At 34.2% G+C, this 26297-nt stretch overlaps 1 protein-coding gene across 6 annotated transcripts in view; it reads left to right on the top strand.

Annotated features, from left to right (window-relative positions):
* SNX13 (sorting nexin 13) overlaps window positions 1–26297 on the top strand; it is a 157879-nt gene that overhangs the window by 53047 nt on the left and 78535 nt on the right. For 3 of the 6 annotated variants that reach the window (XM_003825023.6, XM_008978706.5, XM_055115733.3), the window contains exons 3-8: window positions 1928–2030; window positions 3716–3805; window positions 4863–4984; window positions 19549–19670; window positions 19758–19859; window positions 21723–21811. In XM_003825023.6, the coding sequence (XP_003825071.2) occupies window positions 1928–2030; window positions 3716–3805; window positions 4863–4984; window positions 19549–19670; window positions 19758–19859; window positions 21723–21811 (628 nt within the window). Of the gene's footprint in view, window positions 1–1927; window positions 2031–3715; window positions 3806–4862; window positions 4985–9683; window positions 10020–12411; window positions 14382–19548; window positions 19671–19757; window positions 19860–21722; window positions 21812–26297 lie in introns of those variants that run through there. The other 3 variants (XM_055115731.2, XM_055115732.1, XM_024929584.5) reach the window with 3 other exon arrangements.

The following is a 26297-nucleotide window of genomic DNA, read 5'->3' as shown; positions in this document are numbered from 1 at the left end:
GTTGTTGTAGGATACTTTCATCTTACTGCATTATGGTTATCTTGTGGCATTCTGTTGTATTTGTTGGGTTATATAATTATTTATTGCACCCAACTACAGTTTAAATTATTACTTAAACTTTACAGCTGAAACTACTATTTAGGTTCTTTTAAAATCAGACTGCTCTTTATCTTGTCTTCTTATCGTTACACACTTGTGGGCAAAAATTAATGTCTTATCAGTCTGTTTCTTGATGTTTTTAATAACACAGTGTTAATATAAACATTTTATTTTGTCTATAAATATGCTTAATAACCAGGTAAAACTGAAATAGAGGGCCAACTTGAATCTTAATAATAATATCAGATATAACACAGATAGATGAAATTTAGCAGTAATTCTGAGACCAGCCTTTTACAAATAACAAAAGCAGAATTAATGACTTAAACTGATTTGACTTTACCCATGTTCTCAACCCCCAACCCCTGCTTTTGTGATACTTGTACTGAGGACTAGTGAGAGGGCAGGTAGCCACAAAAATTGGAGGACTTTGAGAATCTTCCTTTCAGTAGTTGAGACTGACAATATTTAATGTTTTACTGTTCCCTTCCTGTCATTACAGTCTTTGAATCATTGTAACATTACTATAAGATCATTATTAGATTAAATGTTTTTTGATGGATTTCCTGCACTTTGCTTTATTGGTAAATTTAAAATCTATGAAATATTGATAATATTTAGTTAATACTTAGAGTGAAGTAGTTCTAAATCACCATTTATCTTCCTTGATCCTGTAATTATTTTTCAAAATAATTAACTTTTTTTGGGATACATTTATATTTTCTTAATTCCAGCCTTATTTTAAACAAATCATAGATTAGATTTTTTTCCCCCTAAATAGCCTTTATGTATTCTATATTCATACTGGAAAGTTATAATAATGTAATACCTCACGTGAATTGGTTAACAGAACTGTAGAATTCGGTCATTTAGCTACATATTTAGATTCATTTGTCTTTATCCATGGTTATTAGCTAGCCTACTTATTTAATAAGGGCTGATTTTTCTTTTCTTTTTTTTTTTTTTGAGGCGAGTCTTACTCTGTCGCTAGAGTGCAGTGGCGCGATCTCGGCTCACTGCATCCTCTGCCTCCCCGGTTCAAGCAATTTTCCTACCTCAGCCTCCTGAGTAGCTGGGATTACAGGTGCATGTCACCATGCCCAGCTAATTTTTGTGTTTTTAGTAGAGACGGGGTTTCACCATGTTGGTCAGGGTGGTCTCGATCTCCTGACCTCAGATGAGCCACCTGCCTCGGCCTCCCAAGGTGCTGGGATTACAGGCGTGAGCCACTGTGCTCAGCCTGATTTTTTTTTAAGTTAGAAAAATGTCACTTAAGTTTTTTTTTTTTTTTCGAGACAGTCTTGATCTGTCACCCAGGCTCAAGTGCAGTGGCGTGATCTCAGTTCACTGCAATCTCTGCCTCCCAGGTTCCAGTGATTCTCCTGCCTCAGCCTCCCAAGTAGCTGGGACTACAGGTGCAAGCCACCACCCTGGCTAATTTTTGTATCTTTAGTAGAGACGGGGGTTTCACCATGTTGGTCAAGCTGGTCTCGAACTCCTGACCTTGTGATCCTCCTGTCTTGGCCTCCCAAAGTGCTGGGATTACAGGCATGAGCCACCACACCTGGCCTTGTCACAATATTCTTTAGGAAATATATTGGATTAAAACTTTAAAAAGTATTATTGTATAATTCACAAAATGTTCATAGTTGTTTTAAACTTCAGAACCTAATACAATCGGTCAATTTCTTGCTTTGCCAAAGTCACAAATTGACTTTTTAGTAAATGATAAGCCATCTGTGAACTCTGGAAAATATACTTGGTAGTAGATTCATTAAATTATAAGAAAATTTTGTTTTTATATTTGTGATTAAATTTTTCTTTCTAGGGGTTTAGTGGTTACTCTCCTGTTTGGAAAAACAAACTCAGAGAAGTACCTAGAACAGTGTGAACACTCATTTCTTCCTCCAACATCAACTGGGGTTCCTAAGGTAAATAGTTTGAGGGAATATAAAACCTCAAAGTCCAGTTCTTTGCAATGATAATAATCATCTGTATATATAGGGTGACAAATTTTCGTATAGTTTACTAATGCTCACTGGGAATTTATGTGAGATTGTCTAATTATACTTAGAAAATATATTTTAAAAGGCCATCTTAAAAACTTTCTTAGTGTTAGATTTAAAAAGTGGGAATACAAACTTGAGAAAACGATAGAAATTGGTTAGTTTATTTTGGGTATTTTTCCTGCTGTCTTATCATGGTATTTCAAAGCATCATGCATATGATTTGTAACAATGTCAATGAGTATTCTGGTTTGAATGAAATAAATTGCAGAGGAATCAGAGGAAAAAATGGATACTTTTCATTACTTTGAAAAATACAGCTTGTAATTAGATTATGCAGTATCTATAATTTTAATAATTCAGGCCTAATTTTTATCATCTTGAATGGTGCTTTTTTTCAGTATCATACTCTATAAATAAAATTGGAATTGTGTAGGTTTCAGATTGTAGTGCCTTCAATTCTTGTGCAGTTGGGTTGGTTTCATTTTGTATGAAGAGAGGCAGATGGCCTGGAGTTGATGCTAATAACAACTTTCTTTACAGTTATTAATTTGTCTGTTACATGCTAAGGTGCAGGAGATGTAGAAGTAAATAATGTCCAATATTATTTTACATTAATAAAAGAATTTCACTCTATTCCACTGACTTTTATATTGATAAACAAATTTTTTAATACTTAAACTTTTTTATAATCTGAAACCTTTCTTTCCTTTAGGACTCATATTAATATGTATTTTTTTTTTTACTTATAAGTCTTAGGAAATTAACCTTTCCTTTTTTGAACCATTTCTTAGCTATTTATAGTGTACTTCATTTGAGTGGCATATACAGAGAATAGGAAATATTTTAAGAATTAAGATCCTTAACAGTAATAAATTATATTCAAGAATGGTTAAGTCTTTATAATCCATTTTTAATAGATAGTATAAAACAATGGGTTTTATTTGCTATTTCTAAAATATGATTTCTAAGTATGTTTTATGAAAAAATATCAGTGGTTTCATATTATAACTTTGAAACATGTATTTTTAATATAGTTATCTATGTCTATATCTGTATCTATGTTTATATATATTTATGGTTTGTTTTTTTAAGAATCTCCCACTACCTTTTACCCAATTTTCAGGCCACTGATCTTTCTGAACACAAAAAAGTAGAGAAGTACATTTTCTTAAGTTGCCAAAACTGTCCCTAAATAAAATCCGTTTAAAAATTAATTATTTTGCAGCTGGTATACTGTTTTGGGCTGGGAAAGGGGAGGGGCAAGAGGGAGAGTGTCCAGTAAAGACAGTTTGACTCACATGAAACACTAATTTTATAGTTGTAGAGTTTCATTGAAATATGGCAGCAGCATACCTGTACATTTGCAGTTTTCCCACATTCTAAATAATTTTTGCTGATTAAATTTTTGAGGATAATCATTTTTTTGGGAGTGTCTAATTTTGTTAACTTGAGAAATAGTGTTTGGCTTATAGAGTAGCACCTCAAATAAGGTTATTTATTTACTTGAGGATAATGAAGGGATGTTACATTGAGTATTCAACTGGAATTAAACTGGAGAGATTTTAGATCAGAAAACTACTCAGTAAGATATTTTGATTTCCTTTAAGTGCTTAGAAGAAATGAAACGGGAAGCCAGGACTATTAAGATTGATAGAAGATTGACGGGTGCCAATATAATTGATGAACCTCTCCAGCAAGTGAGTTTCAGTGTGTGGTATTTGAATTCTATATATTGTGTTCTAGGTATATTTCTTTTGAAGATACCAGGAAATACTTTTTGCTCTTTAAATAATATCCTGGAATTTCTTAATGTTATCCTTGAATTTTATACTTGAAGATGCTTCCTTATTTATTAACTCACTTCTAATTAGGTGGTTTACTTTATGTAAAAGCCTTTCGATTGAATTTGGATTTAGAAAAAAAGTTTTTATTGACATTTGATAGTGTTTCTTAAAATTTTACAGTTAAAGTGTTACTCTTTTATTGATGAACAAGCTTAGTGGTGTGGTAAATCAGAGTTTTTTTCCTACTTGTTACCTTTTAAAAAATGGAAAAGAAATATCCGATCCAAAAACATTAAAAAATTAGAGATAGGTAAAAAAACTATGCCCCTTGAAATATTTTTCATTGATGTTTGATTATATGATTATAAAAATGTGTACTTTAGAATTTTAACATTTATTATTACTAATATTTAGTTTATCTGATTTGTAAAAATTATACATTGAGTTGTATTATGTACTATTTATTGTCTGAATACTGTTGGCAGTATCAAAGGTATTAGTAGAAATAAGTGAACTCCTGTATCATTTTTATAATTAGACTGCAATGGATCTGATGATATAATCTTTAAAAAAACTTTTTTTTTGGAATTATAGTCTCTATTATTTTACATCTCATTCCATTAAACTGATTGATATTATTTATTAGATTATAGCATGGAAAGTTTCTTTTTTTTCTGCAAACCCTGTCTTTACCTGGATTTATGTGGGACTTGGCCATAGATAGTGTTTTATTTTATTTTATTTTTTAATCTAGGCAGTAGGTAAGTTGGGATACCAGAATAATTTAAAAATGTTTGAAATGGTTTTTAGTATGTTGATGTTTTTGTAATGAGGGCAGGTATTTACCACCATAAATTAATACGTAGAGAGTAAATATAAATTGGTAGATACAGCATACTTTTTTAGTTTACCACTGTAACTTTTTAAATCCTAAAATGTTGTAATTTTTTTTCCAATATTTTTGTTATAGGTTATCCAGTTTTCCTTGAGGGATTATGTCCAGTATTGGTATTATACACTAAGCGATGATGAATCTTTTCTTCTTGAAATTAGGCAGACTCTTCAAAATGCACTCGTTCAGTTTGCTACTAGGTAAGGACACGACATTGTATTTATGCAGAAAAATTTAGATGTATGGTTTGTACCAGTAAGGAAAACAACTTTTAAGGGGAGGAATTGTTTATTAAAAGGTAAGTAGAACAGCAGATTATTACTGTGGGATAACTCCAAGATTTTACAACTAGAGCTCTTAAAACCTTTAAATTACCCCAGATTTTAGGTTTTTACAGAATGTTATTTTGATTAAGCCCTGCTTTCTAAGTCTGTTTGGTAGTTTTTTCTTTAGGGTCCAAATCAGGTGACTTTTCAAATCTGTTACCCCACTTATTGCTACTTCCCCCCTCCCCCTTCCCTAGACCCTCTATTTTATGTGAGTGCTATGAAAATAGATTAGGTTCAGTGTAACTGCTCTTCTCCACATAGTTTTGCTGTAACCCTTCTCCTAATTATGACACATATCTATTGGAAGTCCTCTTGGACGAGAAGGGACCAAAGGAACATAAGTCAGTGGAGAATATTCAAGTTTATATTTTTCAGAAAAGAAGTATATTTTGGTGAGTTTGTTTTAACAAACTTTTCTTGTCAGATATACTAAAATTCTTACTTTACAAACCAGCTATATACTGCTTCCCATATGATGAAACTGTTTTGACTTCTATTCTTGTACTTAAACTGCTTGATTTTTTTTGATGGGAGGCTATTTCACACCTGTTTAAATTATGTTTACTTTCATTTTTATTTTTGAAGGCTTTTTTTCCCCTCCATCCTTGATGTCTAACTTTTTGAAAGCCTTTTAATGGGCAACGTTATGTGAAAGGGAATACTTGTGTTCTAGAAATTATTTATTTTTGAAAGAAAGATTTTATGTTTGGATGAGTTTGTAGATTTTTTTTTTTATTCCATTAAAATATGTTGCTACCATCACACGCAAAGATTGCCCTGCTAGGTATTTCCAGCCATGCTGCCCTCTCAGGCCCTTTCCTCTATCTCCATTGATTATAAAGCTTTAGATTTGGAGTTGGCTAGAGGAAGGGCATTGGATGTGTTTCCCAACCTCATTGGGGAGCCTGGCACAAGTTTTATGATTTGAACAATAATTGTTATAGAGATAGATTTGTACTCCTCATCCCTCGTGATTAGGAGCAAGAATTTACAAAGTAGCCAGCCAGAATTACAGATGCATACTCACTGTGGAACACAGAACATATAATTGGTATAATCAAAGAAAGTCAGAACTTGAATTTAATCTCTTTTATTTCATATGCACCATTATTGAGTGTTAGGTATTCTTTCAGATAAGTCTTCTAAACATTTTTTATTGCTTTCTATAGCAACACTATCCTGATGACTTTTTTTTTTCTTTGAAAGGGTGAGAATAGGAAGAATTCATTATTCTTGTGCCTGACTATTGAAAAATATATAAAAATGTGTAACACATTTTAGACCTGGGAAGAGATTTGAACTAGTAATCTGAAAACTTGAGTTTGCATTCTAGCTCCACCTCTAGCTATGGGACTGTGAGCAAGTGTCTTTAAACTCTGAACCTTGGTTTTTCTCATATGTAAAATAAGTGTAATAATAACTGCCCTGTTCTGTATTCCTCTCAGGATAATTGTCAGGATCAAAATTCATCTTATTCAACTAATATTTTGGGCATACTTTGTACCAACCAGATGCTGGGGATACAGCAGTGAATAAAACAAAGTCCCTGCTCAGTGGAGTGAAATGAAATACCTGTGACAGTGTTTTGAAAATTGTGAAGGAATTTAGAAATTTAAGTTTTCATGCCATCCAACACCCATAATTTTACTGATGAGGAAGCTAAGGTCCAGAAAGGTAAAGTGGTTAGTCTAATGTTATCTAGTGAGTTAGAATCAAATTGTTCTTAAGTTTGGTATTTTTTCTCCTACCCAATTAAATATTTTATAATCTAGGTTATTTATCTTAGTTTCCTGCTTTTCTTTCCTGTTATTGCAATACTTTCCCTGTTTTTGATCCCCTAGTCACCTTTCTTTTCACTTTAGGTATTAAGTTTTTTTTTCTTTTGAAAACATTCAGTGCTATCAAGCTTAGTGAAAAAGCAAGGTTTTTTCCATCCTACACTGATCTAAATTTATGTCTTTGCTTGACCATTTACCTTAAATTTCTGGAAAATTAAAACAATACAGATAATAACTACTTTAGAGGCTGCTTTGAGGCTAAAAAATGGTATCAAATAAAGTTCTTAGCATGCAGTAAAACTCATTAATTGTTGGTTTGTTCCTTCTCTGTTAATGACTTTCCTACATTCGCTTTTTCTATTACTACACAAATATATGACTTACTAGAGGCTCCATGACTTCCGGTGCCAATATCAGGAAAATTAGTCTGTTTACAATCATTCATGTACTTCAAAAAGCCTTATTCTGTGCTGTCTGCTATATACTGTGAAACATATGATAGCAGCAAAAACTATCACCTCTATTCTTTAACTTACAGTCCTTTATAGGGCTCTTAACAGGGGCCCACAAACCTGGAAAAAAACTGTGTTTTTTTTTTTTTCCTATCCAGTGGTTTCATAGGTTTGATTTCTTTAAAGGGTCATGAACTCAGAAAATGTTTAGAACCCATGATTTCTAGTGTTTGTATTTATTCATCAACTTTGAGAAACAATTAGAGAATGTCACTGTAAAATGAAGTGCTTAATTTTGAAAGATGGGAAGAAAATAACGTATGTTTTGAGTCCGAAGCTGTGGATTTGAGCTTAGCTCTATTACTTCTTAAGCTCTTGGCCTTGAGTGGACAAAACACATACATTTTTTGTCTGGAGATGATAACTTATATCTCCTTATGAGGTGGTTGTTAGGATTAAATGACATCATGTGTGGGAGAGTGCTTTGTAGTGATAACATCTTATTTAGTATTAGTACTTGTTATTCCAGTACCAGCTTGGGGAAGGAAACTTTCCTCCAGCACCCTTGAGTTCTCCTTCTCTGTGGAATTTGGGTGTGGATTAGACGGGAGCCTTAGGGAATGAATCCTGGATAACCCATGTATTTTAATTCACCCTCTAAATAAGATATTATAGTGTGATGCAGACAGCCTTGGCCTGTGTCAGAAAATCTGTAATTCTATCTCTACTGTTAAGTTTTAGTGTATCGAAAAGAAAATTTTTAATGTCTCTGTAAAATAGTAATACTAATTCTTGTAGCAAACTTAGAGTTGTAAGGGGAAAATGAGATGATGTGGGTGAAACATTTAGTAAAGTATTTGCCAACCAGTAAATGACATTTTTAGCAAATCACTTGACTCTGTGCCTCTATAAGCTGGCACATAGTAAGTGTTCAGTAAAGTTAACTTCTCTGTTATTATTGTTGCTATTATGTTCCTAGGTTGTGTACACAGATTCTTTGACCCTGTCTTAGCTCTTTTTTTTTTTTTTGTAGAGCAAGGGAGGTGGAGAGGGCAAAATTAAGGCACATGAAACATAGAGAAATAAAACAATCATTTCTGTGGTATTGAGAGCGGTTTGTCATGTAGCGATAGAGTGAACCACAGTAGCTGATGAAGACCTGAACGGAGTTGAGACCAAAACTGGTTTTCAAGAATGGGTTATTTGGATAGATAGAGAGGAAGGACATGTTAGGAAATAAGAATAGTATGAGCAAATTTCTAAAAAAGAAGATAAGGATAGTGTAGTAGAAACTATAACAAGCAACCTTGTTGTTGATCTTGAAAGTGAAATGTGAGTGGTAAATCCCTCCATCATTGTTCCCCTTAACCCAAGATTAGCAGAAAGTACATAATATATTCTTTTTTTTTTTTGAGACGGAGTCTCACTCTGTCACCCAGGCTGGAGTGCAGTGGCATGATCACTGGAGAGCAGTGGCATGATCTCGGCTCACTGCAACCTCTGCATCCCAGGTTCAAGCAATTCTTCTGCCCCAGCCTCCTTAGTAGCTGATATTATAAGCGCACGCCACTACACCCGACTAATTTTTGTATTTTTAGTAGAGACGGGATTTCACCATGTTGGTCAGGCTGGCCTCGAACTCCTGACCTCGTGATCCGCCCCCCCTCAGCCTCCCAAAGTGCTGGGATTACAGGCGTGAGTCACTGTGCCCCACAGCGAAAGTAGGTATATGCTAATGCCACTGTGTTCCTAACTGAAGGATCTTCCTGTAGAGGGAGGAGGGATAGATACATAGGTTTCAGGATTCCCTGGCTGTGATACTAATGATATAGTTTCACAGGGAATGATAGGGAATGTGTTCTTGAAGTTTTACCAATTTTCTTACTACCTTTTGCCATAGAAATAATGAAAATAAATGGTATATCCCTACACTTGTTAAAAGGCAAACAAAACTCAAATAGTGGACATTTGCAACAAAGTTTTATCCTTTTTTTTGTTTTACCATTTTATATTCTTTGCCATATGAAATTTGGGTAAAAACTGACATTACTTGGAAAGACAGTTATTATATTTATTACAGTACAGCAAAAACAATTAGAAACTAATTTAAAATTAGAAATTTTATCTAAATATTTAAAAGAAGGGGAAATAGTTAATGTTTTTTGTTTTTGTTTTGAGGCAGGCTCTTGTTCTGTCACCTAGGCTGGAGTGCAGTGGCACGATCTCGGCTCACTGCAATTTCCGCCTCACAGGTTCAAGCGATTCTCCTGTCTCAGATTCCTGAGTAGCTGGGATTACAGGTGCACGCTGCCACTCCCAGCTAATTTTTTGTATTTTAGTAGAGACGGAGTTTCACCACATTGCCTAGGCTGGTCTGTAGCTCCTGAGCTCAGGCAATCCACTGGCCTCAGCCTCCCAAAGTGCTGGGATTACAGGCGTGAGCCACCACACCCAGCCTAATGTTTTTATAATCTGTAGAATAGACCTGGGGTAATAGTTCATTATTAACTGATACAATTCACAAACTATACAGTTCACCCACTTAAAGTCAGTAGCTTTAGTTAAGCATTGTACAGCTTTCATCACAATAAATTTAAGAACATTTTAATGACTTCACAAAGAAACCTTATATCCATTGTCAGTCACTTCTGCGTTTCCCCAAGCTTCTAGCTCTAGGTAACCACTAATCTTTGGTTTTTTTTCTTTTTTGTCTCTATGGATTTGCCTATTCTGAACATTTTATATGAATGAAATAATATATGTAGTCTTTTTTCCTGTTTCTTTTACTTAGCATTATGTTTTCAAGGTTCATTCATGTTGTGGCATAAATTAGTGCTTATTCTTTTTTATTGCTGAATAATATTCCGTTGAACACATACCATATTTGTTTTTCATCAGTAAATGGGCATTTAGGTTGTTTCTACTCTTTGAATCATATGAATAATGCTACTATGAGTATTCATGTACAAGTTTTTGAGGGACAAATGTTTCCATTTCTCTTGGATATATACCTAGGAATATAATTTCTGGATTGTATGATCAGTCTTTTGAGGAACTGCAAACTTTTTCATAGTGGCTGTATTTTGTTACGTTTCCACCAGCAGTGTATGAAGGCTCCTCTTTGACCAACACTTAAGTTATTATTGTCTGTCTTTTTGTTACCATCTTAGTGAGTGTGAAGTAGTATTACATTATTGTTTGAATCTGCATTTCCCTGATAGCTAGTGATATCGAGCATCTTTTCATGTGCTTATTGGTCATTTGTATATTTTCTATAGATATGTGATTTGTTCTACAGTTAGATGGTTTGTTTTCAATCATACTTTTTTCCCAGTGTCTATGAAAAATGAAATGTTCATAGACGCAATGGGAGCATATTAAAATGTGTGGAAAAAACATGGAAGTCACAAGTGGGAACTCTATTAACAATAATTTATTGGGTATTTACTGTTCCATCATGTACAAACCATGGTAGTAAGAATTTGTTTCCAGATAGTGGCTGCCTATACAAAATTGTTATCTATAGTTGAAAAAACAATTCTTATGTTTTCGTTCATAAGAACACAAAGAATAGAAAAGAAAAATGGCAAATAAATTAACTTTTTAAAAAATCATCCTAGGTATCTTTATTACTGACAACCAAATGTTTCTGTTTCTGGCTGTAAAATAATATATACCTATTTTGTAAAATGTAATTTTCTTCTTTAGATTTTCTGAATTAGATATTTTCAGCCATGGACCCACAATCCAAAGATCACTGTTAATGTTTTAGTGTATTTCCTTTTAATGTCTTAGCTGTGCATACATAGTCACAATTTTTATATAGCTAAAAATCATACAGCATATGCTACTTTGTATAGTTGTGATTCTAATATATTTTCTATATATTTGTAATTCTTCTTATATATTTTAATGGCTATACAACTGTCTGTTGCAGGAATCAGCAAACTTTTTTCTAAAGAGCCAAACAGCAACGATTTTAGGATTTGTAGGCCACATCATTTCTGTCACAGCTAGTAAATTCTGCCATTGTAGCACAAAAGCAGCTATGGACAAAATGCAAATAAATGAGCATAACTGTCCAATAAAACTGTATTTATAAAAACAAGCAGAGTACATGTCCTTTGCAGGGACATGGATGAAGCTGGAAACCATCATTCTCAGCAAACTAACACAAGAACAGAAAACCAAACACCGTATGTTCTCACCCATGAGTGGCGTGATGAGATGAGAACGATGAGAACACATGGACACAGGGAGGGGAACATCACACACCGGGGCCTCTTGGGGGGTGGGGGGCAAGGGGAGGGATAGCATTAGGATAAGTACCTAATGTAGGTGACAGGTTGATGGGTGCAGCAAGCCACCATGGCACGTGTATACCTGTGTAACAAACCTGCACATTCAGCACATGTATCCCAGAATTAAAAGTATGTATTAAAAAAAGCAACAGCACACTCAATAATAAAATGACAAGTAACCTAATTAAAAAATGGGGAAATAATTTGAATAGACATTTCACTATAGAAGAAATGTCCAGATGTTCTGAAGGACTTAGATCTTAGTTTTAGTAGTTTTATTAATACTCCTGTTTACTAAAATAGTTAACATCATGAGTTTAATTTTCTATACTTTAACATACTTAAGAAGATGTGCACTTAGCCCCATGTTATTTTTTTTCCTGTATTTTATCTTAACTAAGGTGTTCACGTCTTGTTTTTTGTACTCCTGAAATGATGACTATACTTTATGTGTGTACTTCTGTGTAAATTTTTTACTATTTTCTGAGATCTAAGTCCTTCAGAACATCTGGATATTGGAATCTCTTTGAAGCATTGAAATATAGGATATAGGACTGCACTTCTTAAGCAGTGTTATAGCTCACTAAATACCATTTCCTTTAATACAGTCATATAAAACTGCATGCCTAAGTTCGTTTCCACCAATTTGCTTATTACTTCTATGAATCAGGATGTTTTGTTTTCTTGTTATGGTAGAGTAGAAAGAACACTGAACTGAAAGTTAAGAACCCTGTTTGGTTTTGTTTTTGTTTTTGTTTTTGAGACAGAGTCTTGCCCTGTCGCCCAGGCTGGAGTACAATGGCGCAGTCTAGGCTCCCTGCAACCTCCGCTTCCTGGAACCCTGTTTTGTTTAACAAAACCTTGGTCTCACTGTGTCTCCTAGAATATGTAATTTAAATTCTGGCTCTGAAATTACAGGGAATTGTGGTAGTGATTTGAGAACCCTTTCAGTTCTAAAATAGTAAGATTCTCTGGTCAGGTTGTTACTAATCTTGATTTCTTTTCAATCATGTTTCCTCCCAAAACACACACTAACATACTCCATCACACTCCACATTTTGAATACCATTTGGGGAGTTATTTTTTTTTAAGTATATAGGATTGCTAATTAGAGTTAATTTACTTTGGGATTAAAGTACTCTTCATATCTATTGTTTTATTAGTAGGGGTCTTATAGTAGGATAACAAAATTTATTTAAACCTTTTAATATATTTCTAAATGATCAGAAAGAATGCTTGATTCTAAACATAAAATACATTTACTAATCTTTTCTCGATGATTAAAACCCTTGTATCAATGAAATAAAAAAGTTTTTGTACAACCAGACTATTGCTGTTCTTTATAGAATGCTGAAAACAATAAATCTGTAGTGTTATGAGTTTGATTTTTTTGTTTTCTGAAGTTTAAGTTCTCCCACCACGTTCAGTTTTAAGCTATCAGCATGAAGTCACTGAACATGGAAATAGGAAGAGATGTACACAATTGTTTGCCTACTCCAGCTCACAGTTGGAGAGGATACAGCTAAGTGAAGAGGGGGCAGAGGCAGATTTGTAAACCTGAAGTAATGAGATTTATTTCCTTGTGTGGTTGCTAATTTAGCTCCTATGAAAGAATTCCCCATATATTTTTGAGGACTATGGTAGGGGGTACTCATACATTAACTTTAAGTTCAGAAATGTTTGTGAAGAAGGTCAAATTAGTTTCATTATTTTAATCAATACTGACAACTAAATCCTTAAAGTGGATGATAAAAGGGGACTCTAGAGAGATGGTTATGGTAACATGTAGTATTTATGACTGAATTGACGTAGGGGGGATTGATTTAGTGGATTCAAAATGAAGCTTACAATTCTGTGCCTTTACAATTTTACCCAAATTCAATTTCAGCCTGAGTTTTTGACACCGTTAACAAAGTAGTTCTTCAAGGACTCTGAAGGATGGAAACAAGTAAAGGATTATGTATTTAGAGTGAAGAGTAGTATATCCTTTCTAATAGTGAATTAGGAGGGGGACTTAGTATCTGATTCAGACACTCAGGAGAAGGAATTTTTTTCTTTCACAGATAAGCCACTCAGTTGCTTTCTCTCAACAAAAAAAAGTCTGAGTCAGTTGATCAAAAGGCCTTCTAATGGAGTAAAACTTTTCTCAAAATCTACTCAAAGTTGTCAAAAATCTACCCAAGAAAACTAGGAATTCTATTTTAATGATTTTTCAAAAATTTCTATTTTTTTTTACATAGAAGATAAAGACCTTTTGTAGAAGATTAATACATATTATTATAATTTTATGTGATTGGTTATTATATTGATCTTATTAACATACCTTTAAAAAGGCCAACTCTTAATGTGCGTGTGTGTGTGTGTTTGTGTATGTGTATATGTATATACCTTTTCCCTTGAGATTCCTTTCAGTTCTAAAATACTAAGATTCTATGGACCTCTGTGTGTGTGTGTGTGTGTGTGTTGCACATATAGTGTCTATATGTATACCTACACATTATGCAGTATATAGTATACTCTACCATTCTTACTGTTTTTAAAAAAGGTCTTCGTAGTCATTTCTCTGAAAAACTAATGTGGCATCAGGAGCATAACATTTATTATAGGATTGTTTTCTGTGGAAAAAGCAGCTTTTACTTTTATCATTTTGACATAAGGCACCTTTTCCAGGAAAATATTCTGCCATGAATGTGAAGATCGCCATTACTGCCAAACGATCACCCTCTCCTCTAGTCAGGCAAGTCTACAAGATGACCCTTGCATATATATTTATCATGCTCATCCCCCTCTTCTGCTCATTCCTGTGTCCTTTCTTCTCTCATATAAATACTGCTCTTTCATCAAGATTTAAGTGTAGCCTCTTTAATGAAGCCTCTTTAAATTATGACATATCACTTAATCTATAGTCTTTGTGTGTGTGGTTCTCGTCAACAAAATTTTAAGCTGATTTTGAAATGGTTCCTATTCTGTGCTATTGCAGTGAAAGTTCTCTTAACTGATGTTTGGTTAGCCAGTGCTCTCCATTCCCTTTGTATGCTGTACTGACTGATAACCTTAGCATTAAGACTAGGCTCTATTACATCTATCCACTTCTGTTTCCACCCTTGGAGTTTTATGCTTATCAAAAGTCAGTTGTGTGATACCTGGACCCCACCTCCAGAAAATCTGATACAATTAGTCTGTAGTGTGACCTGAATATTGGTGATTTAGAGGAGACAGATAATCAAACACGTTGAAACAAAAGTTGTGTTTGTTTTTGAGCCTAAATATCCCAGTTACACTTTTTATGATAATCAGGTAGTTTAATTAACACTCAACTTAGATTGAAGAAATATGAATATGACAAGGTAGTTTCTATGAAAACCAAGTCACTTGCTTTGGAATTACTCGCAGCTGGTTGAAGAGTGTAATTGAATTAAGTGAGCGAAAGGCAACTATGAAATTTGAAAGTCTTCAAGGACTCTGCGTGCAGATTTGTTCACAAATGTCTTTATTGCCATGCCATTTTAAAGAAACTGGAAACCATAGGTTTTGCAGTGTAGGAACAGTTCATAGATTTTTCAAGACCCAGGTCATGTTAATACCACTCAGCAGAGCCTTCACCAAAGAAAAAGTCTTATTCCTACACAGGAAGATTTATATAATTGAACTTAAAGTGAAATATATTCATGGCTCCCTCTTTTGATCGAATGTTTAAATTTACCTACTGCCCAATTACCAGTTTTTTATACACTCCATCCCTGTGTATGTATATGTGTGGTTTTATGTAGCTAATATAATCATAGACTCAAAGATGTAATAAGTGTTGTTAGAGAAAACAAACTTTGGGAAATGATGTGACTTGCTGAATTTCATAGACTGGCACTGATGCCTTTGATTTGAGTAAAAGACCCATCATTTGGGAGAGTCTTTTGTTAGAATCAAAGGCATCTGTGTCAGTCCAGTGCGTTTTCCAGAAATACTTGATTTTGGTAATGTTTTGTGCTACTGATGATGAGCTGTACACTGCTTAGAATAGATGGAACAAGTGAGGCAATTTACAATCCTAAACTCAACCACATATTTGGGACTTTCCTTGCCTTTTTAAGGGATTGGCATTAAGTAGCCATGGGACAAAAAGAGCTTCTCAGTACATATTCTACTTTAACACTTTAAGGAGTAAGGAAGCAATTGTTGTTTGTGCCTCCTGTTGCCATTCTCCAAACACCCATTGTAAACAGTGCTTCGACCCTGAAAAAGGAATCAATAAATCAATATGCATTGAGTGCCTCTAATAATGTTCGAATCATTACTTTTCCATGGGGGATACAGCTATGAATAAAACAAACACAGTTGGCTGAGTGCAGTGCTATGTGCCTGTACTCCCAGCTACTCAGAAGGCTGAGGTAGGAGGATCACTTGAGCCCAGCAGTTTGAGGCTGCACTGTGAATATGCATGTGAATAGTCATGGCATTCCAGCCTGGACAACATAGCGAGACTTTATTGAAAAAAAAACAAACAAAATGAACAAACAAAAAAACAGACACAGTCAATCTGTGCCTTACTGAGATTAATGTTCTAACAGCAAATAATTCAACTGTAGGTTGTAAGAGCTATAAAAAGTGGAAAGTTTGGTATTATTAGAATGCATAACTGGAGACAGGACCTAGTCTGAAGGAATAGTGGAGAGGGTGGGGGTCAGTGAAGGTTGGCATGTGGAATTGACATTTTAGATGAACTTTAATGTATAAGTGGGAATTGTCAAGTGAATGGGGGGAGAGAAGGAAAATTTATGGAGAGTAGGCAATGCCAAGCAAATTTGGTAGAGGGAATAGTCTGTCCAGAGGCACTGAGAGTAAAAGGGGCATATTTGCACTTGACAAATGGAAAGAAAGCCTGTGAATCTGCATAACAAAGAGGAAGGGAGAGGGTGAAATAGATGATGATGAGGAAATACACAAGGGCTTTCCGGTATGGAAGATCTTAGAGAAGGTGTTTATGCTTAGTCCTAATAATAATGGGGTGTTATTGCAGTTTTAAAGCTGTATATATCCTATTTTAAAAATTTGACTGCTTTATGGAAATTGGAATGCAAGGGAAACGAGTGGATGTGGGAGACCTGTAAGTAGAATGGTGGCGAGGGATACGATGGTAGCATTAGAGACAGAGATGAGGGCATGCAAAATTTATGTTCAGAGAGACACACTTTATAGTTTTGTTTTGCTTTTGTGCTTTCAGTTAAAATTTCATTAGTTGTTTGCATTCCTAGTTAACCTTCTTAATTTTTTCTTGCAACCATTCTGTCAAGATACATAAGCTTCAGGGGCCTACTATAAATGTTTTCAAGCTAGGGTTAATTGTATCACTTTTTTTGGTCATATAGGGATTGTGTTCTTTTATTTTTAAATTCAAGAAATTACAGCTTATTAGTAATAATAAAGCTCAAGTGTTGGTAATAAGATGCATTATGTAATAGCCCGGTTGTTTTACTAGACTAAGAATTATATGGGGGAATATTTTAAGCAAAATGAAAAAGAGTTTTGACTGTTGGCATAATGTAAGAATAATTGATACTAAGAGCTCTAATAGAAAGCTATGTAGTAAATGCAGTAGAAGTATGGCTATTACATAAATGAAATATTTCTTACTCATTTTCACATTGCATTTATTACATATTTATCATGTCGTGATTTTAGAAAGTACTTCACTGTCATCAAAGTATTTTCCAATTTTGTTAAGACAAACATTACTAGAAATTGTTAGTATATATCCTGATTTATAAATGGGAAGAAGTGTGCTATTGTTCTTCCTAATCTAGAAAGTTCTTTTGAGATTTATATTAAGTTTGCATGTCAGTGGAAATAAGTCAAGCAGAAGGAAAATAACCTCAGAAAGAGATAAGATATCGGTACTGTTTTTCCTATTTTTCCTACCCTCAACATATTTCTGTATTGAAAATAGAAATCTGTACATCAAATTTAAAATAATTTGTATGTATTTGCATTGCTTGATAATTTTATTCGTTTAAAATGTCATTACATCCTCTATAATGAATCAAGATGGATTTAAAATGTCTTCTAAATTGGTAACATTTATTTTGTTTGAAAGTTTCAGTAAATTAAATAAACAGCATTGTACCATGAAACAGGACAGATGTAACTTGAAATATTATATATTCTGCTTTCTTCTAAATTTGTCAAAATGAACCTTTTATGGATTAAATGAGCTATGGCCTATACTAAGTAAATTTTGTTTTTATAAAATTTTCAAGTATGGATGATTTTGAATAAATATTCATGTAAAGATTTTTGAAAGATGCTTACACAGATTGTGATTTATTTTTTTAAATAAGAAAAAAGAGTTTCTAGAGACTGCTAGGTTTAAGTTTTTATTTTAGGTTTATGTTGAGACTGAATATTGTTACCAAGTTTAGTTATATGCTTATATGCATGGCTCTTATATTCTAAATAATGTTAATTAATTCATCCTCGGATTACTGAGCTTAGGGATCCACCTTTTTATGTTAATTTGTTTTCGTGTTCATATACTTACGGCTTTCTCTTTAGTTTCATGTATACAACAAACCTTAGTGTTAATAACTTATTTTTTTACTTGAAAACAGCCATTTATTTTTCAACATCATACTGACTCTTTAAGGCTTTTTTTTTTTTTCCCAAAAAGTAACAGTAATTAAGTCAGCATCTTCACTAGCCTTTTTATTGTATGTGTGGGTAATTACCATAATGAATTATGGTATACTTTTTTGGTTCCTCCATTGTCTAGCATCTTCATGAATAGACTCTTTGTTTTCTATCTACTTGGTATGTTCCTGGGTGAATTAATTTTAGTGCGATTTTATGAAAAAGAACATTATATTAAAAAATCACCCAATCCAAGGAGAGATATAAATTGTTTTTGAGTTATCTATTGTGTTTTTTACCTGTTTCACTGGTATACTGAATTAACAGTATCTTTTGAGGTCTGTTGCTTTTGAGATAGAGTACTAGGTGACTTCTTAAAATTAGTAATCACCTTTTCATGAGTATTCTAAAGGCTTTTATATGTGTGATATTTTACATCATTCTTTATACCATTTCCTTGTAATTAGTTATTTCTAATGGTTAAGGCTTTTTTTTTTTTTTGGTGAGATAGCTCTGTTCCCAGGCTCGAATGCAGTGGTGTGGTCACAGCTCACTGCAGCGTTGACCTCCTGGGCTCAGGTGATCCTCCCACTTCAGCTTCCCTAGCAGCTGGGACTATAGGTGCATGCCACCATGCCTGGCTAATTTTTTGTAATTTTTGTAGAGACAGTTTCACCATGTCGACTAGGCTGGTCTTGAACTTCTGGACTCAAGTGATCCTCCTGCCTCAGCCTCCCAAAGTGTTGGGATTATAGGCGTGAGCCTCTGTGCCTGGCCATGGCCAAGTTTTTAAGTGCTAGTGTATTCAAACAGAACGTTCAGAACATGTGTTGCATAGCTAAAAAGACGAATGTGGAGAAATCAGAAAGTTCAGAAGAAACCAAGAAATGTTTGAAATGCTCTTTTAAAGCAAACAAAACTATTCAGAATTCCTTATGTATTCTTATGTTGGGGCTGAGAAAGTACATGATATACTATTGTCAGATTCACTTCAAATTTAACTGGAAAAAATTAATTTCTTTTTCTATTTTAAGCCTTTAGATAGTAGTTTTAAGCTTTGGCACATAAAATAATTCAAGTAATATTGTTAGAAGACTTAGTGAAGTAGATTTGATTTACTTTGAATCTTGTGAAACAGTACTAACAGGTAATAATGAATGAAAATCTCAATTTAAATTTACAGTCTCAGATAATCATGTTGTTTGTCAGTAGTCATTAAAATGAATTTATATTTTCTGATAAAGCATTTATATAATCCTTTTATGTAATGTGTTTTTTATAAGGTCAAAAGAAATAGACTGGCAACCTTATTTTACTACACGCATTGTAGATGACTTTGGCACACACTTACGAGTATTCAGAAAGGCTCAACAGAAAATAACAGAGAAAGATGATCAAGTGAAAGGTAATATCTTTATTCCATTTGAAAACTAGGATTTAAAAATCTGTTTTCCTTTCATCATTTTATATATCTTGAATTGTTTTTCTTTAGGTACAGCAGAAGATCTTGTAGATACCTTCTTTGAAGTTGAAGTTGAAATGGAGAAGGAGGTTTGCCGTGATCTAGTGTGCACTTCCCCCAAAGATGAAGAAGGTTTTCTTTTAATTTAACTTTTTTGACAATAGTAGCTGGCTAGAGTCAAGTTAGCAGAACCAGTGAAAAAATCTAAGGGTAAAATTATTCTTACTTAGGGCAGGTAGCATAGTAAAGATGCTATTCATTTTATTTTATTTTGTAACTCTTAAAAGTAGTTTCCAGATTCTGTTTTCTTCTTTAAAGGTCATCTTTAATAATTAACTGGTCCTGGCTGGGTGCAGTGGCTCATGCCTGTAATCCCATCATTTTGGGAGGCCGAAGGGCCTGGATTGCTTGAGTCCAGGAGTTCAAGACCAGCCTAGGCAACATGGCGAAACCCTGTCTCTACTAAAAGTACGAAACATTAGCTGGCTGAGGTGGGAGAATCACCGGAGCCTGGGAAGTCAAGGCTGCAGTGACCTGTGATCATGCTATTGCACTCCAGCCTGAGTGACGAGAGTGAGACCCTGTCTAAAAAAAAGAAAAGAAATTACCAATCTACTTTTAAAATATAGCAAACACAAACATTTTATGACTGAATTTTTTTATCTGTAGTAATTTCTCTTCCTCTTGAATTTATTATTTTTGCTTCAGAAGTATACCTGTTACCATAAAATATTTCCTAAGGGAATGATACTGTGATTTCAAATAAAATTTATAGATTTCAACGGGCTTGTCTTTTATTGGTAGGAGTTTACACGAGACAAGTTTTAGCTGAGGACGTTATCTTCCCAGTTTTGCAAGTATTAAGTCTTTGTTAATTGGCACAGTTTTAAATTAAGAGGATCACTTATGCAATTATATTCCCAGAAAGTGTCAGCATAGGAACAACTATAGAAAAGCCCTTCTAGTTGTTGAAATTGTTTTCTTAGATTTTGAAAATGTTTTAAATATTTTTATTTATTTCTTTGTTCTTCCTTTCTTCTTTTCCCTTTTCTTTTTATGTTTATTGTATAATTCAGCTTTTAATGGCCAGTTTATTAGCACTGTTAAGAAGTATAGTTGACACTTGAACAGTGAGAGGGTTTGGGGTACTGACTCCCTGTGCAGACAGAATTCTGTGCATAACTTTTGACCCCCAAAAACTTAAATACTAACAGCCCACTGTTAACCATAACCCTTATCAATAATGTAAACAATTGATTAACACATAGGCTAGTATCTGCATATATTTTATGCATTCATGGCATACCTTTTTGTGAATTTTTTTGATATTTCTAGGCTATGCGGTTCATCTCTTGAGTTTTTTAAATTGTCACAAATCTCTAAAAAATTTTCCAATATATTTACTGAAAAAAATCCACATATAAGTGGACCTGAGCAGTTCAGACTCTTTGTTCAAGGGTCAATTTATATTACAGTAACTTAGAATGTAACACATAGATATACTGATGTGCAATACTTTTATGTAAGTTGAGCTCTCTTAAATCAGCAGAATAGAAGAGCATACTCTTTTTTTCCTTTGTTATAGCCTGCTGAGATGGTGGAGGTGTCTTCTTGAAAGAAGAATTACAGCTATATTTTTAAATGTGTGAATAACTTTTAAGTATGGAAAGCTAATTAATGTGTGGTAGAATTACAGAGTACCTGGTCCATCTAAAACTATTTTGGGAAAAAAGACTTGTAACGAAATTTTTTTATGATTCAAAAAACTGGTTAAAACAGCAAAATTAAAAAAAATTAAGTTGATTAATGAATAGTTACTACTTGGAGAATAATGAAGGAATTTTTAATGAATACTGATGTGTACTAATTACTAAAATAAGCCATTGTAACCAGGGAACTGGTTATTTCTGCCTTTTTTAATGTATCTTATATATCAAGAGGAAGTGTAGACTTTATATTTTCTAATGTTATGATAGCTACTTTTTCTACTTTTAGGATTCCTAAGGGATTTGTGTGAGGTCTTACTATATTTATTGCTACCTCCTGGAGATTTCCAGAACAAGATCATGCGATACTTTGTCAGGGTAAGCTTAAACTCATACCAAATCATACCTGTAAAAAAATGTAGAGCAGTAGTTTTCAAAATTTTTGGTCTTAAGACCCTGTTACACTCTTAAAAATTATTGAAGACTCCAAAGAGCTTTTGTTTATGTGAGTTTTCTTTAAAATATTTACACAAGTGAAGACTAAGAAATTTTTAAAACATGAAAATATGCAAGCATGTATTTCATTACCTAATAGCTCGATACCATCATAGCATTATGTAACTTTGTAAAGGTCACTGTGTGTACATGAAAGAACAAGAGTGAAAAGTTAAATAATGTCTTAGCATTATTATGAAAATGGTGTTGAAAGGGTCACCTGAAACCCAAGCTTCGGGGGAACTTCAGGTTCATGGAAACCTCCCACTAATCCCCCAGAAGTCTCTGGCTGATAGTTAGGTGCTTTGGTTTTTGGTTATGACAAAAGTTTGTTTTAAATTTTCTTATACCCTAGTGTTATCTAAATCAGGTTAGATAAAAATAACATTTTTGGACAGAAACTTTAAAAACTGTACAGTTAAGATTATGTTTTTTAGCAATTGGAAAATTAATGTCAGATGAGAATAGTAGTCTTGGACTTGTTATTCCCTGAGTATTAACCTTCAGAGTAAAGTTCTGTGTGTAAATTTAAAGGAATAACATTTGTCTTTGGCTGCTGGTAATGATTTAGAAAGGCTAGCTACACAAGAACATGTCCTGGTTGAATGCGTAACGTGAAAGTTTTGAATTTTCCTAAAAATAAAAGCTTATGATCTCTTTAGTCTGTCCTGCAAAATAGATAACAATTCCTGAGACTTGCTTTTATGCTTGCATGTTATTGTTTATAAGCAATACCATACAATTTCCTAACATCTACCTAGCTTGGGGTTCAGTGTACTTCTCAGGTATGTTAATGGTACTTATGTGAAGTAATAGAAAGTGCTTAGTTTTGATGAGAGGAGCCTGATACGTTAACTATATATTGTTAAGGCCAATTATTTGGGCTGGTCATTATGAAGGGTGGCAAGTACCTGGATGTCTATCACTAGATTCATATCTGCCACTTAAGGAAGATAGTACTAGTCAGGTATAGCATTTGTTCATGCAGAGTATCCATTTGGCATAATAATCTGTTTACATATTACTCCAGCCAGCTACTGTTACGTGGAATCTCAGCATTATTTCGCATGTCTTGCCATCTTTTCCTTATTGAAACTCTATTTTCTCCTTTCTTTCATGTCACTGGTCTCATTTTTAGTCACCTTTGCTTTCCTTTTTAGTCATGTTTATACTCCTTAACTTCTCTTCTGCTTAAATTTTGATTATTCAAGATCTTAAGTCCCAAGACTTTTTCTTGCTCATCCATTACTGTGGCTTTAAACGCCTTTCCAAATGCTAATGAGTTTGAAATTTATAGCTTTATTTCAGATTTACCTTCTGAGCTCCGGGCAACTCTGAGCTGCCCTCTTGAAATCACCACTTGAGTGACTCACAGCTTTTTAAAACTGAAATGTCCAAAGTGGAAGTCTTATTCTTACCTCCATATCCTGTGTGCCTTTTAGTCTTCTCTCCATCCTAGTAAGTGGTATGATCATCTAGTAAATTTTTCAGATCTCAAGTCCTTCAAGAGGCTTATAGGTTCGCATGTAGTGTGGCCTTATTTACCTCTCTAGCCTTCATGCCAAGCAATGTCATGGAAAACCAGAACTGGACAGTAAGTGCAGTAAAAAACAGACCTTATCCAGCAACTGTTGCAGTAGGGGAAAAGTGACCTTGGTTTAGGACCGAACTCAATTCTGAATAAAAAAGAACAAGTTGGGATTTATAGCCAAGGAGCAGGCTGGGGATCAGTGGATGGAAAATTACTAAAAGGAAACATCAGATGTAGTGGGAATTCTGGTTAAACAGACTTAATAGGATTCTTGTTGAAAGCAGGATGGGATGTTCAGACAGACACAAAGGGTGGGGACTGAGGAATTTAAGGTGAGGGAGGTTTGGCTAAACCCACTTGATAGAATTCTTGCTAAAACTGCAATGAAAAGATGAACAGACATGGAAACTCAAAGGTTAAGGCATAAATGGGTGGAGGATTCAGAGGAGCCTAAGTTTGGTCAAGGATAGTCTTTGTTAGTGGTCACTATACTCCAGCCACACTGGCATTTTCCCCCAAAAGTGCCATTTTCCTCCCTGCCTCTCATGTCCTTTTTTTCTCTGTTAAGAATGATTCCTCGGCCAGGCGCGGTGGCTCACGCCTGTGATCCCAGCACTTTGGGAGGCCAAGGTGGGCGGATCACGAGGTCAGGAGATCGAGACCATCCTGGCTAACACGGTGAAACGCTGTCTCTACTAAAAATACAAAAAATTAGCTGGGCATGGTGGCAGGCGCCTGTCATCCCAGCTACTCGGGAGGCTGAGGCAGGAGAATGGCATGAACCCAGGAGGCGGAGCTTGCAGTGAGCTGAGATCGCGCCACTGCACTCCAGCCTGGGCGACAGAGCTAGACTCCCTCTCCAAAAAAAAGAAAAAAAAAAAAAGAAAACCCGATTCCTCTTATTCTATCAGCTAAATTGTATTCATTCTTCATATCTCACTACATGTCGCTTCCTTAGAGATGCCCTCCCTGACCACCCAATCTAAATCTCCCTCATAATTCCCTGTTATTATGGATAGTATCCAATTGTTTTCCTTCATAGCATTTACCATATTTTAAGATGGTAATTTGGTTGTTAATTTGATACCTCTTTCTCCCAGATGAATTGTAACTCTAATGAGGACAGAGATTATATCTGTATTTATCATAAGTATATACTTAGTGCTTAACATAATACTTGGCACATAGCAGATGCTCAGACAATCAGTTTTAATGCAAAAGGAAACCCATTTACCCTCTTGATGGCTGTGGTGCATATGCTACTGCAGCTTCTTGAAGATTAAGTTGACTCCTAAGAGCCATGAATGAAAATCTGCCTTGCTACAGGAAGTTATTTAAAATAAGTAGGATTTTAATGAGCACATTTTTTAAAAATAAATTTCTCTTTTAGGCCAGTATTTTATTACTTTTTGGTTGAATCTAATTAAGTGAGGATAATTACAGACCATGCATTCAGCAAGTCAGTTTTTTTTCCTTTAGCTCTTTCTTTGTTTTCTTTTGTCAGTAATTCTAAAATTTCTCACAGGATATTTTTGTTTAGATTAAATAACAGATGAAAGAGTTTTAATTTTCTTTGTACGGATACTTTGTATAGATTGTGTAAGTCACAGTATTTGAGATAATTGCTATTTAATTGCCTCTACTTTCTTGCCATTACTATGTTTTATTCCTTTAAAGATATGGCTTCAATGATTTTGTATCTTTTAGGCCCCATGTTTGACAAACATTGCTGTCTTCTAAAAATTGGTGGTCTTTAGGATTTATGTGGAAGTGGCTACTTGCTTGGAATATTTAGAGCTCTCACTAGGACCTCGAGTCATATGACTAGCCCTTGACTAACCAAACCCTTTAATGTGACAGATTAGAAGTTTTCTAATACAAATCGACTTATTGCACCAACTAATAAACACAAAATTTAATCAAAAATTTTCCCCAGGTGTTTTTTTCTCCTTTTGAAAAGAAGCATTGGAGAAAGTGTGTGTGTGTGCGTGTGTGTGTGTGTGTGTGTGTGTGTGTGTGTGTCTCTGTGTGTGTGTGAGTAAACTTTCTCCTAACAAAGTGCATTTTAAAATTTGAACATGTGGCCAGAGACATAATTTGAAGGAAGGAATTACATACGTAAATACAATTTTGAAGAAGTAGGAGACTAAAACTAACCTTGAAAGAAGCAATTTTTTGTCATTTCAGACTGTAAAGTGTCTCCAAAGACATTTCAAAAAAATTACTGGTGCCTCCATTAGTGCTTTTTGGAAATACTGATTCATCATGGGGGTAATAGTTGGCAGAGACTTGTACAGCTTACAAAAGAGACTTGTACAGTTTACTAAAAATAAAGACCACCTTCTGTGATCCTTTACTTAGAAAAATTTTACATCCTGTTAAGCTTATTGTTATTTAACCTCCCCCAATATTCTTAAGAAATTAGGTTTCATAAATTTATATATTACTGGCACTAAAGGGTAATACCAGCTGAAATCATTGTATTTATAGAATCTACTAAATTCTTAGTTTCTTTTTTTCTACTCATTTATCAAATGCCTGCCATGTTTAAAACAATGACCTTAAGAAGATGGGATGAGGAAGGTAAATATTTTTGAGAATAAATAATTCAATAGATAAGTTGACCAATTCCACTCATATGGAGGTTTCCTAGATAGTTGCCTCTATTAGAAAAATATAAGACTTATAATTACAGAGAAAATATCAAGTGTTAAATGCTATAGATACAGGGCATGAGTATTTCAAGCATATTTCTGTTGGAATGATCAAGATTTATTTAATAGGGTAATTGATTCTGCAGTCAATTGTTCTGCATAGGAACATAAACAACTGTAAAGA

The sequence above is a fragment of the Pan paniscus genome, chromosome 6 (assembly GCF_029289425.2).
Source record: "Pan paniscus chromosome 6, NHGRI_mPanPan1-v2.0_pri, whole genome shotgun sequence".
NCBI lineage: Eukaryota > Metazoa > Chordata > Mammalia > Primates > Hominidae > Pan > Pan paniscus.
This window is presented reverse-complemented; position numbering and strand designations above follow the sequence as displayed.